Genomic DNA, 16,495 nt, shown 5'->3' on the forward strand with positions numbered 1-16,495 from the left:
CAGTCATGTAATGGGAATCTCATTAATGCTGCAACAGTATTTTCTGCAATTCATATAAAGATTATAAACAATTCATACCAGAGAAGTTTATCTCAGCCTTGTAACTTCTTGGTGAATACCACATCACAGGTCTCCTTCACTTCTCTCATTTCTGAACTATGAAACTCTATATCTCGATCTGATCAAAAAACAAATCTCTCCATTATCACCCGATGGCACATGGGAAGGAGCCACTTTTGAGAGGAGGGTCTGAAAGCACAAGACTCTAAGATTTGCTGTTTGAACCGTGTGCCCAAAACTGACCATTTTAAACCCACCTCACTGAAACTAGCCATCCTGAAACTTGCTCCTCTGGCTGTGATGCCCATAAAACGATTTCCAGTCTCAGACCACTTCAAAATCTAAGGTAATCCCTGAACCTGCTCAACAGGTTAGGTCACTCTAGGATATGAATGCTATTTTCTCAAATATTCCAAAAAGTGGCATAACACAACTGAATTTCCAGCACCCTACTATCAGCACAGGCATTAGTAATACTGGATATTCATTAAAACTCCATTAATTAATTACCCTTGGGTCTCTGGTAGTGCTGTAAGCAGATTTTCCAGATCATTAGTTGTGGACACACTTTAATTTCATTATTTTTACTTGTACAGTTAATTCAGAATGCTTAAATAGACCAGGAATGATTCAAGCACCCTGGGTGCTGGTCCAGCTGCAAACCTATCCTTAATCACTGAGTCCTGGTAGTCCAGACACCAACTCCAGCTCCAGCTGGGTATCTGGACCCCAGTGGCTTTTTGCACTCTGGATCTCAGCATCACATTCCAGACCATTGAGGTGTCCCAACAATTTGAACCAGAGTATCTGAGCTTTACTTTACAACCCATTTATAAAGCATAATGTTCACCATAAAGAGGTAAATATTATCATCACCTTACCTCACAATCCAAAAGAATATTGTGCAGTGCAAGTGCTCGGTGAACCATTCCATGTTTGTTCATATATTCTAGTCCTTCCAACACTTCAAAGCCTATTTGCAGCACCCTTCCAGGGCTATAAGATAATAAGGAAAGTCAAATGCAATATAATTACATTTTTAAGAATTATCTTTTCCTCTCCAAACAATAGATAGACATGAAATTACTATTAGTTTAAAAAAATTGTTTTAATAGTTTCTGTCATTTGGGCTTTTTGCCTCCAGGTGGCATTTGCATCCAGTGATTTTGGTTTGGGAAATAAGGAATGCTTACTTTCTACAGCACAAACAAGTGAACACTTTGGAGGGTTTCAAACACCTGTTGTATTTCTTATTACAATCATACCACATCAAGGTAATGAAAGCATTGTGGTTAGCACAATGCTATAGACAACAGACTCGCCAAGGCAAATAGTGCCTTTGGAAGACTACACAAAAGAGTCTGGAAAAACAACCAACTGAAAAACCTCACAAAGATAAGCGTATACAGAGCCGTTGTCATACCCACACTCCTGTTCGGCTCCGAATCATGGGTCCTCTTCCGGCATCACCTACGGCTCCTAGAACGCTTCCACCAGCGTTGTCTCCGCTCCATCCTCAACATTCATTGGAGCGCTTTCATCCCTAACGTCGAAGTACTCGAGATGGCAGAGGTCGACAACATCGAGTCCACGCTGCTGAAGATCCAGCTGCGCTGGGTGGGTCACGTCTCCAGAATGGAGGACCATCGCCTTCCCAAGATCGTGTTATGGTGAGCTCTCCACTGGCCACCGTGACAGAGGTGCACCAAAGAAAAGGTACAAGGACTGCCTAAAGAAATCTCTTGGTGCCTGCCACATTGACCACCGCCAGTGGGCTGATATCGCCTCAAACCGTGCATCTTGGCGCCTCACAGTTTGGCGGGCAGCAACCTCCTTTGAAGAAGACCGCAGAGCCCACCTCACTGACAAAAGGCAAAGGAGGAAAAACCCAACACCCAACCCCAACCAACCAATTTTCCCCTGCAACTGTGTCTGCCTGTCCCGCATCGGACTTGTCAGCCACAAACGAGCCTGCAGCTGACGTGGACATTTACCCCCTCCATAAATCTTCGTCCGTGAAGCCAAGCCAAAGAAAAAGATGACAGCATCAGTGGCCTGGGTTCGAATCTGGTGTTGACTGTGAGTTTGTACATTCTTCCTGTGTCCACGTACATTTCCTCCAGGTGCTCCAGTTGCATCCCACATTAAAAAAAGTTTAGTTTAAAAGGTTTATTATTCACATAGGTGTATTTTGGGGGTGCAGACATGTGGGCCAGAAGGACATGTTACCGTGATATATCTCTAAATTAAAATGAAACTAAATGGACTCCAGCAATGAGTATCAATTAATTATTTAAAGAAGTGTAACAAATTTCCTTCAAGACACATTATTAGGCAGAAGTTGAAGGCATATTCATCTTAAGTTACTGCTGAAGACAAATTATTTAATTATGAAAGTAACTGATTGCAGGGATGCAAAAAATTGTTTCCCATTGTAAGTGAATCCAGAACAAGGTTGCATAAATATATTGTAATCATCAATGCATCAAATAATAAACTCTATAAGAATTTCTCTGGACAGGGGGTGAGAATTTGGAAACCATTGCAGAGGCAGTAATTTAATCAGATAGCATTGAGACATTTAAGTTCAAAGCAAATACATGTATGAAGGATAAGATGCCAGGGTGATGTGTGGTCATTTGAAAAGCTGCAGTCTCGTTTGGGTGTAAAGTCAAGTCCTTTGCAAGATGGCTGGCTTTTATGCAACCTGTTATATCAGTGCCAACCTTAACATTGGATGTTACTGTAAATAAAATGTATTCTCCTTGCATTCCCATTGGCAAAGGCGTATGTCGCACACACCACACACACAAACACAAAGCCCTTGAGATGCTGTCAATGTCACGGCATTGTCTGGCAACACAAGAAGCCATCCATGAATTAATCTTTCCAGTTACCCCTGAGCTTTGGTTTGAATCCAATTGATTAATAGTCTGCTCCCTCTGTGGTTCCACGTAACCTATTTGAAGATTTGCTAACTCCACTCATTCTTAATGAGACTGACAGCAAATCTTCCCAACGTTTGAGTTAAGTTTAGTGCTATGTTCCAGATATGCATGACACTGGAAATGGCAAATACTCTGTTGAGGTTTAGAGCTTCTTGATTTTGCCACTACCTGGTCTGTGATGGTCAGACTCACACATTGCTCTTTGGAGCAAAGTGCTCCACCTACCAGTTATGAAATCACTTGTATTTATGAAGATTTATGAAGTCCTGTTAATGGAAATCCATACCAAAGGGAGAAAATGCAAAACAGATTTCCCCATAGCAGCAATCAAAATTTTCACTTTTAAGGATTCCTTATAAAAGCCTTGTATGACATAAAATGAAAAAAAGTTTACTTTAAATGAATTAGCAGTCCTGTATAGTCAGATGCCTTGTACTTTTACTTAATAAGTCGAACACGGAACTATCAGAACTCACAAATTAACAAATGAACAAGCTATTATAAAATCCTTCAATTCATCATACTATACCACGGCTTACCTCCCTTAAGCCAATGCTTTGGAGGAGCGATTCCATCGACACCTTAAAGCAGTTCTCATGGCCTGAATCAATGGCCCGAACTGGGTGGATGAGCTCCCATGGGTACTCCTGGGGATCTGGGCCACTCTTAAAGAGGACCTAGAAGTTTCTGCAGCCAAAATGGTGTACAGAGCACTATTAGTGATTCTGGGGAAATTCTTGGCTGCTAAAGACAATCGGGAAGATTTCCCTGTGGCCGCCTTGACCCACCTGCGGGACCGCCTGGGCACACTCATCCCGACACAGCCAAAGCAGTACAGCTCATGGGTGACATTCATATCTAAAGAACTTGAGACTTGTAAATATGTATTTGTCAGACGTGGGGCACTGAACCCCCCCCCCCCCCCCCACGACAGAGACCTTACAAAGGCCCATACAAAATTATATGACACGATGGGTCAACGTGTCTTTTGGATATTGGGAGGAGAAACAAGTCTTTCACCCTGGACTGGCTCAAGCCGGCATTCCTTGACGCTGACCACACAATCCATGCCCACCCCCACACAGAAGGGGCAGGCATCCCAAACTCAAGGCCTCACCTAGCATGGATTCTGGGGGAGGTCATGTAGTAGACCGCCAAATGCGCCATGCCCAAAGCGGTGATCCAACACCAGGAGCCCACAGCCTACACAGCCGGTTGAGATGGGCTACACTCTTCGAAGTCGGTGCCCAACTCAGCAGCACAAGGCTGTAGCACCCCACTCCAATGGGCTGTCCAGCGACAGCCAATCGAGTGGGACTAGGGATGAAGCCACACCTGGGGATAAGAGGGGCTCACTGATTGGCTGCTCCCCAGATAGCACGAAACAACCAATCCCAGGAACCTGATCGTAATCCCACCAGTCGGGTGGCATGATGATGTCAGAGATGGGCTTCTGAGCCCTTTATAAATAGAGTTGCCAGCACAATAAACCAGTGCTCAATTCACTCCCTTAGTGTGTGCCTCTTCTTTGAGTGTAACCTCTCCAGCAGTAGCAGCTGCTACAGGATTCTAATAGATAATAATTTAAATAACATATTTAATTTGAATTACAATCCTTTACATAAAAAAATTTATGAGGATCTAAAAAAAATGGATGGATTTACCTATAGCTTTACTAGGCAGAGTTAACTGTATGAAGATGAATATTTTTCCAAGGTTACAAGGTTATCATCACCTATATCTGCCCCACAAAAGTTTTTCAAGTATTGAATAAATACATAAGAAAGTTTCTTTGAAAGGGTAAAATGCTGAGGGCTTCATTAGAAAAATTAACATGGGAAGGTTACAACTTCCAAATTATAATTATTAATATGAAACAGCACAAATGAGATTTCTCTCTTTAAGATTACATTATTCCATGTTTCCATTTCCAACATTCAAATGTTTCAGTAATGGAGTATCCCTATCTCCAGTTATTAATCTCGTGTCCCATTTATAAATAAAATCTTCATACGTCATCTCTCCTATTTTATCCATCTCTCTTTTAATCCATGTTGGTTTCTCTCTTCCTCAAAGAAAGACACAGAATAGACATTCAATTTACAATGAATAATTGGCTGTTTGACATTTGGTTTTATAAAGGAATTAAGGAAATAATGGATGGTTTTGAAGAGGGAAAATTAATGACATTTGATCATGAAAAATATGCCTTTATTTGATAATAACAACATTAATGTGATAAATTAGGTCCAGTAATGTTATTGTCTGAAAGGAGTGAGATAGAAATTTTGATTGGTAATAAATTTGTTAAAAAATGTATTTTAGCTATGCATGCATTGTTGCAAAAAGGAATGTGAAAAGAAGGAATTCATAGATCTAAGCAGAGATGGGAAATGGATTTAAATATTAGTACTGGGGAGAGAAATTGGTTACAACTCTGTCATGATAGTATGACAAATACAATAAATGTTAGATATAGATTAGTATAGCATAATTTCTTACATCAATTGTATATTACCCCACAGAAATTATATAGACTGAAATCAGATTTATCGCATAAGTTTTTCAGGTACAATCAAGAGACAGGTACCTTTTTTCTTTACATTCCACATGGTCATGTTCAAAATTAAGACAGTTTTGGATGGAACTAGAAGCATTTTTAGAATGGGTAACAGGAGTTAAATTTCCTCAAGATCCTATGGTTTTCAGGGGGAGTCATGTGATTGGGTAGTGGCCGGTAGGGTAAAACTTGCCCTCTCCAGAAAAAAAGAAAAAAGTCAAGAAAAGACAACGTTCAGCAAATATAAAATATAAGAAATAAAAGATAAAGTTGCAGAGAAGAGAAAGAAGATGGACCCCAAGAAGGAAAAAGTAAAAACAAAGGGAAAAAAAGAAGTCACCAGAAAAGAAAGAAGGCGGCCTTATCTGCACGAAGGAACAGGGAGCCATGGTGGCGAAGAACGTCCATTCTCTGAGGTTGGTGTCAACCCTGCAGAGTCATGAGCCCCCAATCGGTGGACTACAAAAATGGCTCTCTGAGCCAAACAAAAGTGCACAACTGTGCATGCGTGAGGAGTCGCGCATGAGCAGTACGCAATCTAAGGTAAAAGAAAACACCGACGTGAAGGGGGCTCAGCTGAGGAGTGGGCAACCACAGCGCGACCAGCTGAGGGACACCCGACACCAGGGCTCTCAGCTGGAAGATGAGGAAGGTGGTAGGAGAGGGAGTGAAGTACCAGGTGAAAAAGAAAGTCAACGGGGTGAACAGCATGAGGAGCAGCAGCAGGAGGCCCGACAGATGAGCAGCTCAGAAAGAGAGGACCAACAGCAAGAGGTCCAACAAAGTGAGACAAGCAACTCATCAGGAAAATCAGAAGAGATACAGATACAAAGAAGAGAAGAAGAAGACACAAACACAGGTACAGACACAGAAGAAGAGGAAGAAGAAAACCAAGATCTTAACAGAGAAATAGAAGGTAAAACAATGGACAGAATATAGATAAAGCCTTTTTTGAAGAACAAATGAGAGCATTAAAAGAGTGGTTGTCATTAGAATTTAGTGCAATTAAAAGAAAAATGAAAAGAACAGAAGATAAAGTGCAAAGATTAGAACTAGACATGACAGAAATAGGGAAAAGAGTAGAAAATGTGGAAGAACAAGAAACGGCTGTAGAAATGGAAGTAAACGACAAGAGGAAAATCGGAAGAAAGTGACAAAAAAATTAAAGAGACACAAGAGTTGTTAGCTCAGAAAATTGATATGTTGGAAAATTATAGTAGGAGAAACAACATAAAAATAGTGGGCCTAAAGGAAGATGAAGAAGGCACAGATATGAAGGAATTTATAAAAGCATGGATCCCGAAGGTACTGGGAACGACAGAAATGCAGGAAGAAATGGAAATAGAAAGGGCACACAGAGCACTAGCTCCGAAACCACAGATACATCAAAAACCAAGATCCATCTTAGTAAAATTTTTAGATATATGACAAGAGAAAATATACTGGAGCAGGCAAGGAATAAAATTAGAGAAGATAATAAACCATTGGAATACAAGGGTCAAAAAATATTTTTTTACCCAGACATAAGTTTTGAACTCTTAAAGAAGAGGAAGGAGTTTAATACAGCAAAATCGATCCTATGTAAAAAAGGTTATAAATTTATGTTAAGACATCCAGCTGTGCTCAAAATATTTATCCCCGGGGAGCAAAACCAACTTTTCTCGGATCCGGAGGAAGCTCAAGAATTTGAAGAACGTTTGCAGGACAGAAGGAGAGATGAAGAAATGTAATAAGAATGAAGATCTGCGATAAAGTATATATAAAGATGTAAAAACAATGTATATGTAAAGAACTAAAGAAGGAAAAGAGAAGGGAAGGATGGAAGGGGAAAAAAGGGAGAGCTTTGTTATATGTGTAAAAAAAGTGTTTTCTGGGGGGTTGGGGGGAAGAGAATAACCATCACTGCGAAATCAGTTGACGCTTGCGAAGAGGATCGTAATCCAAATGGAAAGGGGAGTTGTGGTGAGGGGGGAGGCATTTGGGGTTAAGGTAATATTGGATGTGGGAGTTGTTGGAGTATTTTATGTTTTCAATGTGTGTTCATACATTGAATTTAAAAAGGAAAAACAGAGATGAAAATGGGGAAAAGGGTGGTGGTGGTGAGGAAGCGGAAATGAGGTGTAAACAAGATATGAGATGGCCACGTTGAACTATATGACTATCTTCTTTGGCTTGGCTTCGCGGACGAAGATTTATGGAGGGGGTAAAAAGTCCACGTCAGCTGCAGGCTCGTTTGTGGCTGACAAGTCCGATGCGGGACAGGCAGACACGATTGCAGCGGTTGCAGGGGAAAATTGGTTGGTTGGGGTTGGGTGTTGGGTTTTTCCTCCTTTGCCTTTTGTCAGTGAGGTGGGCTCTGCGGTCTTCTTCAAAGGAGGTTGCTGCCCGCCAAACTGTGAGGCGCCAAGATGCACGGTTTGAGGCGTTATCAGCCCACTGGCGGTGGTCAATGTGGCAGGCACCAAGAGATTTCTTTAGGCAGTCCTTGTACCTTTTCTTTGGTGCACCTCTGTCACGATGGCCAGTGGAGAGCTCGCCGTATAACACGATCTTGGGAAGGCGATGGTCCTCCATTCTGGAGACGTGACCCATCCAGCGCAGCTGGATCTTCAGCAGCGTGGACTCGATGCTGTCGACCTCTGCCATCTCGAGTACTTCAACGTTAGGGATGTAAGCACTCCAATGGATGTTGAGGATGGAGCGGAGACAACGCTGGTGGAAGCGTTCTAGGAGCCGTAGGTGGTGCCGGTAGAGGACCCATGATTCGGAGCCGAACAGGAGTGTGGGTATGACAACGGCTATGTATACGCTTATCTTTGTGAGGTTTTTCAGTTGGTTGTTTTTCCAGACTCTTTTGTGTAGTCTTCCAAAGGCGCTATTTGCCTTGGCGAGTCTGTTGTCTATCTCATTGTCGATCCTTGCATCTGATGAAATGGTGCAGCCGAGATAGGTAAACTGGTTGACCGTTTTGAGTTTTGTGTGCCCGATGGAGATGTGGGGGGGCTGGTAGTCATGGTGGGGAGCTGGCTGATGGAGGACCTCAGTTTTCTTCAGGCTGACTTCCAGGCCAAACATTTTGGCAGTTTCCGCAAAGCAGGACGTCAAGCGCTGAAGAGCTGGCTCTGAATGGGCAACTAAAGCGGCATCGTCTGCAAAGAGTAGTTCACGGACAAGTTTCTCTTGTGTCTTGGTGTGAGCTTGCAGGCGCCTCAGATTGAAGAGACTGCCATCCGTGCGGTACCGGATGTAAACAGCGTCTTCATTGTTGGGGTCTTTCATGGCTTGGTTCAGCATCATGCTGAAGAAGATTGAAATTAAAAGGAAATTAAAAGGAAGAGGCTATTAAATTTACTGAAAAAAGAAAAAAATAGATATAGCATTTGTGCAGGAAACGCATCTAACTGAAGTGGAACATAACAAATTAAAGAGAGACTGGGTAGGACACGTAGCGGCAGCATCATATAATTCAAAAGCTAGAGGTGTAGTTATATTAATTAATAAAATTGTACCAATCAAAATTAGAGGAGGAAATAATAGATCCAGCAGGGAGGTATGTAATGATAAAGTGTCTCAGATATATTCAGAATTTTGGAATTTGCTCAATATATATGCACCTAATGAGGATGAAAAGTTAATGCAGGATATTTTTTTGAAGATTGTAGATACACAAGGAAATATATTGATAGGAGGGGATTTTAACCTTATTTTGGATCCAATGTTGGATAAAACTGGACAAAAGACAAGCAAAAATAATAAAGTGGCCAACTTTATAGTTAAGTCAATGCAGGAAATGAAACTTATGGAAATATGGAGGAGGCAGCACCCAAGAGAGAAGGAATATTCATATTATTCGAGTAGGCATAAAACATACTCAAGGATTGATATGTTTATGTCGTCGGCCCATATTCAAGGGAGAGTTAGGAAAACTGAGTATAAAGCTAGATTACTATCTGATCATTCACCCCTGTTATTAGCAATAGAACTGGAGGACATCCCACCAAGAACATATAGATGGAGGTTAAACTCCATGCTACTTAAAAGGCAGGAATTTAGAGAGCTTATTGAATGCCAAATTAAAACATATTTTGAAATAAACACGGAATCAGTTAAAGACAAATTTATATTATGGGACGCAATGAAAACCTTCATTGGAGGGCAGATAATAAGTTATGTAACTAAGATGAAAAAGGACTACAATCAGGAAATAGAGCATTTGGAAAGGGAGATAGTAAGTACAGAAAAGAAAATAGTAAAAAGGGATGATATAATGAAAAGGAGAGAATTGGCGAACGGAAAATTAAATACGAAACATTACAAATGTACTAGGTGGAGAAGAACATAATGAAAACAAAGCAAAAGTATTACAAACTGGGAGAAAAAACACATAAAATATTAGCCTGGCAACTTAAAACAGAACAAGCTAAAAGAACGATACTGGCATCAAGGAAAAAAGACAATCAAATTACATATAACTAACAGAGATAATGAAAATTTTAAGGAATTTTATGAACAATTGTATCAAACTGAGAATGAGGGGAAAGATGACAAAATAAAGGAATTTTTAGCTCAAAATTGAACTGCCAAAATTACAAGAAGGGGAAATAAAACAAACTAATAAAACCATTTGAAAGAGAGGAAGTACAGGATATATTTAAAAAGCTGCTGAACAATAAAACACCGGGAGAGGATGGATTTCCAACAGAATTTTATACATGGAAGTAATGAACCACATAGAAGAAATACAAAACTTGCCAGATTCATGTAAGACAGCAATAATTACAGTAATACCAAAGACGTGGAAGGACCCATTAACACCAGCATCATATAGACCAACATTTCTACTTAATTCAGACTATAAGATAATAGCGAAATTGTTAGCTAACAGATTGGCCGATTGTGTACCAAAAACAGTAAAACAAGATCAAACTGGAAAAGACAAACAGCAGACAATGTCTGTAAACTTATTAATCTAATCCATGCAGTTCAAGGAAATAAGAAACCAATAGTGGCTGTTGCTCTAGACGCAGAAAAAGCCTTCGACAGAGTAGAGTGGACCTACTTATTTAAAGTATTACAGAAGATCAATCTACCAGAAAAATATATAAATTGGACCGTTGGCAAGGGTAGCAGAAAATGGATATGTATCGAGTCACTTTAAATTAAGTAGGTCAACTAGACAGGGATGTCCACTATCCCCCTCATTGTAATACCAAAGATGGGGAAGGATCCATTAACACTAGCATTATAGAGACCAATATCTCTACTTAACTCAGATTATAAGATAATAGCAAAATTATTAGCATACAGATTGGCCGATTGTGTACCAAAACTAGTAAAACAAGATCAAATTGGATTTATTAAGAAAAGACGAACAGCGGATAATGTCTGTAAACTTATTAATCTAATTCATGCAGTTCAAGGAAATAAGAAGCCAACAGTGGGTGTTGCTTTAGATGCAGAAAAAGCCTTTGACAGAGTAGACTGGAACTATTTATTTAAAGCATTACAGAAGTTCAATCTACCAGAAAAATATAATTGAATTAAAGCATTATATAATGGACCATTGGTGAAGGTAACAGTAAATGGAGATGTATCGAGCCAATTTTAATTAAGTAGGTCAACTAGACAAGGATGTCCATTATTCCCCTTAGCAATAGAACCATTGGCAGAACTGATAAGAACAGAAAATAAAATAAAAGGGATAAAAATAAAGGAGGAGGTGTATAAAATCAGCTTATTTGCAGATTACATCATAGTATACATAACAGAACCAGAAATATCAATAAAAGAATTACATAAGAAATTGAAGGAGTATGGAGAAATATCGGGGTACAAGATCAACGCAAATAAAAGTGAAGTGATGCCAATGAGTAATGCGGATTATACAGAATTTAAAAAAGAATCACCATTCAAATGGCAATAACCTAGGTATCAGGTTAGATAATAACTTAAGCCACCGGTACAAACTAAATTATCAGCCACTCATAAAGAAGTTGCAGGAAGACTTAGAACATTGGAAAGAATTTCCGCAAACATTGATAGGGAGAGTAAATTGCATTAAAATGAATGTCCTCCCAAGGATACAATACTTATTTCAATCATTGCCAATTCCCTTAACAGAGAAATTCTTTAATGAACTAAAGAGAATAATAAGGAAATTTTTGTGGAAAGGAAGGAAACTGAGGGTAACGTTAGATAAATTAACAGAGAGGTATAACCAAGGTGGTTTGCAGTTACCAAACTTTAAAAATTATTATAGAACAGCACAATTAAGGTATTCATCAGATTTTTACCAGACAAGGGAAAAACCAGACTGGACTAAGATAGAACTAGATAAAATAGGGGGGAAGGTACCTGAACATATATTTTGTAAGTGGGATGAAAAGCTGGTGCAATATAAAAGCTCACCAGTATTGCATCATTTACTTAATATATGGAAGAAGATCCACTTAGAAAGGAAAAAAAAATGCATTACCAAATACCAAAATTGTTATTGACACAAAACCCACTAATCCCTTTTACAATAGATAACCTTTCCTTTAGAGAATGGGAGAGAAAAGGAATTAAAAGAATAGAAAATTGTTTTTTTGGGAAATAATTTATTAACATTTGAACAGTTGAAGTATAAATATAGAATAGCTCATGGTACAATGTTTGCATATCATCATCTGAAATCTTATTTAAAGGATAAATTGAGAAACACTGAGATTACCAGAAGGAAGCAGCTTTGAATATGTGATTACAGAAACAATGATAATTAAAAGATTTATAACAAACATGTACATTAAGCAGCAAGATAAGGAAAATGATGAAATAAGCTATAAACCTAAACAAAAGTGGGAAAAGGATTTAAACATAAAGATAAAAAATGAAGCATGGGAAAATTATGTTCTTGAACTATGAAGAATACAATAAACACAAGGTTACGCATGATACGGTATAATTGGTTACACAGGTTATATATAACGCCTCAAAAGTTAAAAGAATGGGATCTAACATTATCAGATAGATGTTTTCACTGTAAGAAGGAAATGGGAACAACAGTACATGCAATTTAGGCATGTACGAAAGTGAAAATGCTTTGGGAAGATCTAAATCAGATATTAAATAAAATCACAAAAAATAACATCCCAAAAAATCCAGAGATCTTTCTTCTAAGTAACATGAGAAGTAAGAAATTAGGCCTCAAATTGGATAAAGTGCAAAAAAGATTTACTATGAGCCTTAGCAGTAGCAAAAAAATGTTTAATGTCAACTTGGAAAATGGAAGAGAGCCTGAGAATACAGCAATGGTACATGGAAATGAATAAATGTATTCCATTGGAAAAAACATATAATTTAAAAAATAAAATCACATTATTTGAACAAATTTGGGAACCATACATGGACATAACAGAAAGGGCTTGCCTTGGACCTCCATCCCCTAAAATGATAAGAAGACAAAACGACTTGATCCAGTGTGATGACACATTTTTCTTGTTTATTTTTCATTGTGTGAAGACATTGTTTAATGGTTTTATTGTATTGTATATGTTGAATATTTATTGGTTTTGGAGGGGTGTGGGAAGGGGGGGAGGGAGGGTGGTGGGGGGGGGGGGGGTAAAAGGGAGAAAATTCCACTGTGTAATGAGAAACATTTGTATATATTTTTGTTGATATGGTTCACAGTGTGAAAAATAAAAAAATTATATTAAAAAAATCCTATGCTTTTCCTATTAGATAATGTATCTGGGATGTCTAAAATGAAATTTAATCTGTTTCAAAAAGATTTGTGAAAATTGCATTAGCAGTTGTAAGGAAATGTCTAGCAGTAACATGGAAATTGGATTCACATTTGGGATTGGATAAATGGCATGCTGAAATTCGTAGTTGTATACCTCTCGTGAAGATTACATATAATTTAAGAAACACCTATGTTTCCTTCTTGAAAATTTGGTGTCCATATTTACAAATTGTAGGTATTAATTTATAAAAGCTATCCCCTAGACCTCTGAGAACATTATCAGCTCCTTGAAGTCAATTAATTAATGTATGTATGATTAAAATATCAAGATACAAGTTCAATTAAATTATGAAAATTTTAATAATCAGGTGTGTTCTTTTTTTTTCTCACTTTTTATTTTCTGTTTAGTTTTTCCTTCTTTTCTACCTTTTCATTTCTTTTTTTGGTTTATTATTGGGGGGAAGGGGTGGGAGGGATATGGAGGATGAAATTATACATATTAAAGTGCATGATTGATATATTCTGTATTTGGATTAATACATGTGGAATTTAAATAAAATATTCAAAAAAAAGGAACAAGTACAAAGAAACTACCAGACTGTCTTAAAAGCCAAAGCACTCTTTTTGGAATACTTTGTGATGATGAGGCTATACTAACTTCAATTCAACATCACATTTTATCCTTTTCTTTGTTAATGGCCAGATGTGAAATTTTGATTAAATGGAAAGACAATATTTCATCTACGCATGCACAATGGCTAAGAGATATTAAATCTTGTTCAAACTTGGAAAAAATTTGATATGCTGTTATTGATTCAAATATTAAATTCCAAATGATATCGGGCTTGTTTATGGACGACTATCATAACCTTCAGAGTTAGTGTTGATTTGGAATTTTGGCATAGTGTTGTCTCGCTCCAAGATTCTGCTACTTGAATTTTTAATTGTCTACCTTGCTTAGGGGAAGGAGTTTAGAATTTATCTTTATTTTGGGTAGTTTTTATCGTATTATTATGTTTGTGCTATTGTACTTCTGGAATTCTACATTATTGTAACTTTTTTTTACTAGTTCTGTAGCACATATCATAATTGTATTGTTCATTTTTTAATTGAATATCAGTAAACATATTTTAAAAAGAAAAAAGCCAAAGCAAAAAATGGCAAATGCTGGAAATCTGAAATAAAAACAGAAAATACCAGGGAGATTCAGCAGATCAGTGAACAGACCTGATATGTTTTGCTACACAGATGCAAAGTATTCTGAGCATTTTCTGTCTTTGTCTTGAAAATAATTTGGTTTAGGATGGAAATTTCCCTTGTTTCACTTATAGAACTTGAGATATCAATAAAGTTGTCACTTAATTGGCCTCCAAAATGGCTTACTAACACAAACTACATTTTCCAATGGATAATAAATACTGGTTCTTTCTAAAGACATCATGTTTCATTTTTAAAAAAAATGTGTTTTGATAATCTTGGATGAAAATAAATATGATCCTACTTCATTAACTGACAATCCTCAGTTCAAAAGTGGTGAAAAGTCCTTCATCTGGAACATTAACTGTTTCTCTCTCCATAAATGCTGCCTGATGTACTAAAACTTGTTTCAACTTTTTTTTTGAAAGCTCAGTACAATGAGGGAAAGGTACTTTCAAATACTGATATTTTGCTTCACATCAGACTCATAAAACATTATAATAAGATTTGAGATTACAAAATGTACAGTGGAAAAAAATCAAATAATATCTCAAAGCATCCTTGAAGAAGCAACATCACTGTGGACTCCTGGAAATTTCTGAGCTACGACTACTCCAAAGCAGAGAAGCAGCATTTGGAACATATTGAGAACCTAGGAAACCATGCATTGTAGTATAGATGCCCTGTGTAACATGTGGATCATCTCACTAATCATCTATCACCCACCTGCAAGCTATCACTTGTCCCATCTATAGGATCAACACCCAAGGACCCACAAAAACAATCTGGAAGAAAATTGTAGCTGATTACAAAAGCTTGACCAAAAGGATTAACAGTAAAGAGATGTGGCAGGTGGAAAAAATCAATTTAGTGTATCCCAATTTAGCAGATCCTAATTCTCTTCTGTAGGCCCTTGATGAGAAGAGGAAATGGTAGAAGGAATTGAGACTTAATAATTAATTCTGTAGATAAAAACTGCAGTTCAATGGAAAGGAGATACAGTAGAAGTCCAAAAATCTGGATGCCACAAATCTGGACCACCCAAAAATCCAGACTTTTCGAAAACTTTTAAAATTTAGCAGGCCTCTGTGTGCGTGCATGCTGCGTAAGCGCCACAGGTACACAACGGCAACAAGTGACCACTCTTTTCTTTAAAACTGCTCATTTTGGTAAATGAAGCATGCTGTATTTGCTCATCAATAAATTAGCAAATTTACCTGTTCATCTTTATTCCTCTTTAGATTGGAATTTTAAAAGTACTGACTGAGAATCCAGAAAATCCAAAATTCTAGACTGACCCAATCCCCAGGCAGTTCAGATTTTTTGGGCTTCTACTGTAGATGATGGTCTCTTACTGATGGGATATTTTATTAAAATTGACCCACTATCCCATAGTTAACACATCAAATATGAAATTAATATAGCCGAACTTGTGTTCAAGTGTCAGAATAGATAATACCCCTTAAATTTCTTTGAGCTGACTGTGTACAAGTTGATAATTCAAATTAATGGAGATATTTTGAGGATATGAGTTAATTCTGCACATCTCATTTGCTGCCCAGAGAAGGTGAGGGTGGGTTTCTTCATAAACTGCTAATTTTGATTCTGAAGTGCAGGTGCATACCTTGATCAATTCCAATTAGCTCCACCCCAACAGGAAGTTGCTTGGAGGGATGGTGCAAAACTGCAGTGAGAAAAAATGTACTGGGGCAATGACACAGACTTCCTCTCCATCTCTTCCATCTCAGCTCCTCATCAGCCCTTCTGAACTTCAGTCAATAACTCATGAAACAGGAGTATGCCAATAACATAAGCTTTTATTAGCAAGAACATGGCAATGTTAGCCATCGACAACGCTAGTCCCAATCTGAGCTGAGAGCAGTGAACAGGAACACTAATGTGCAAGCAAGGGGGCTACTTCCCCCTAGTCATCCTATAGTACCAGTCCTCCATACCAATTAGCAGAGAGCACCTACAAGCAACTACATACTACATACATGCATGCAA

At 38.1% G+C, this 16,495-nt stretch overlaps 1 protein-coding gene across 4 annotated transcripts in view; it reads right to left on the reverse strand.

Moving 5' to 3' along the window:
* tbck (TBC1 domain containing kinase) overlaps nt 1–16,495 on the reverse strand; it is a 278,142-nt gene that overhangs the window by 230,683 nt on the left and 30,964 nt on the right. For all 4 annotated transcript variants that reach the window (XM_069925750.1, XM_069925752.1, XM_069925751.1 and 1 more), the window contains one exon: nt 942–1,056. In XM_069925750.1, the coding sequence (XP_069781851.1) occupies nt 942–1,056 (115 nt within the window). The remainder of the gene's footprint in view (nt 1–941; nt 1,057–16,495) is intronic.

The sequence above is a fragment of the Narcine bancroftii genome, chromosome 3, assembly GCF_036971445.1.
Source record: "Narcine bancroftii isolate sNarBan1 chromosome 3, sNarBan1.hap1, whole genome shotgun sequence".
In the NCBI taxonomy this organism is placed as follows: Eukaryota; Metazoa; Chordata; class Chondrichthyes; order Torpediniformes; family Narcinidae; genus Narcine; species Narcine bancroftii.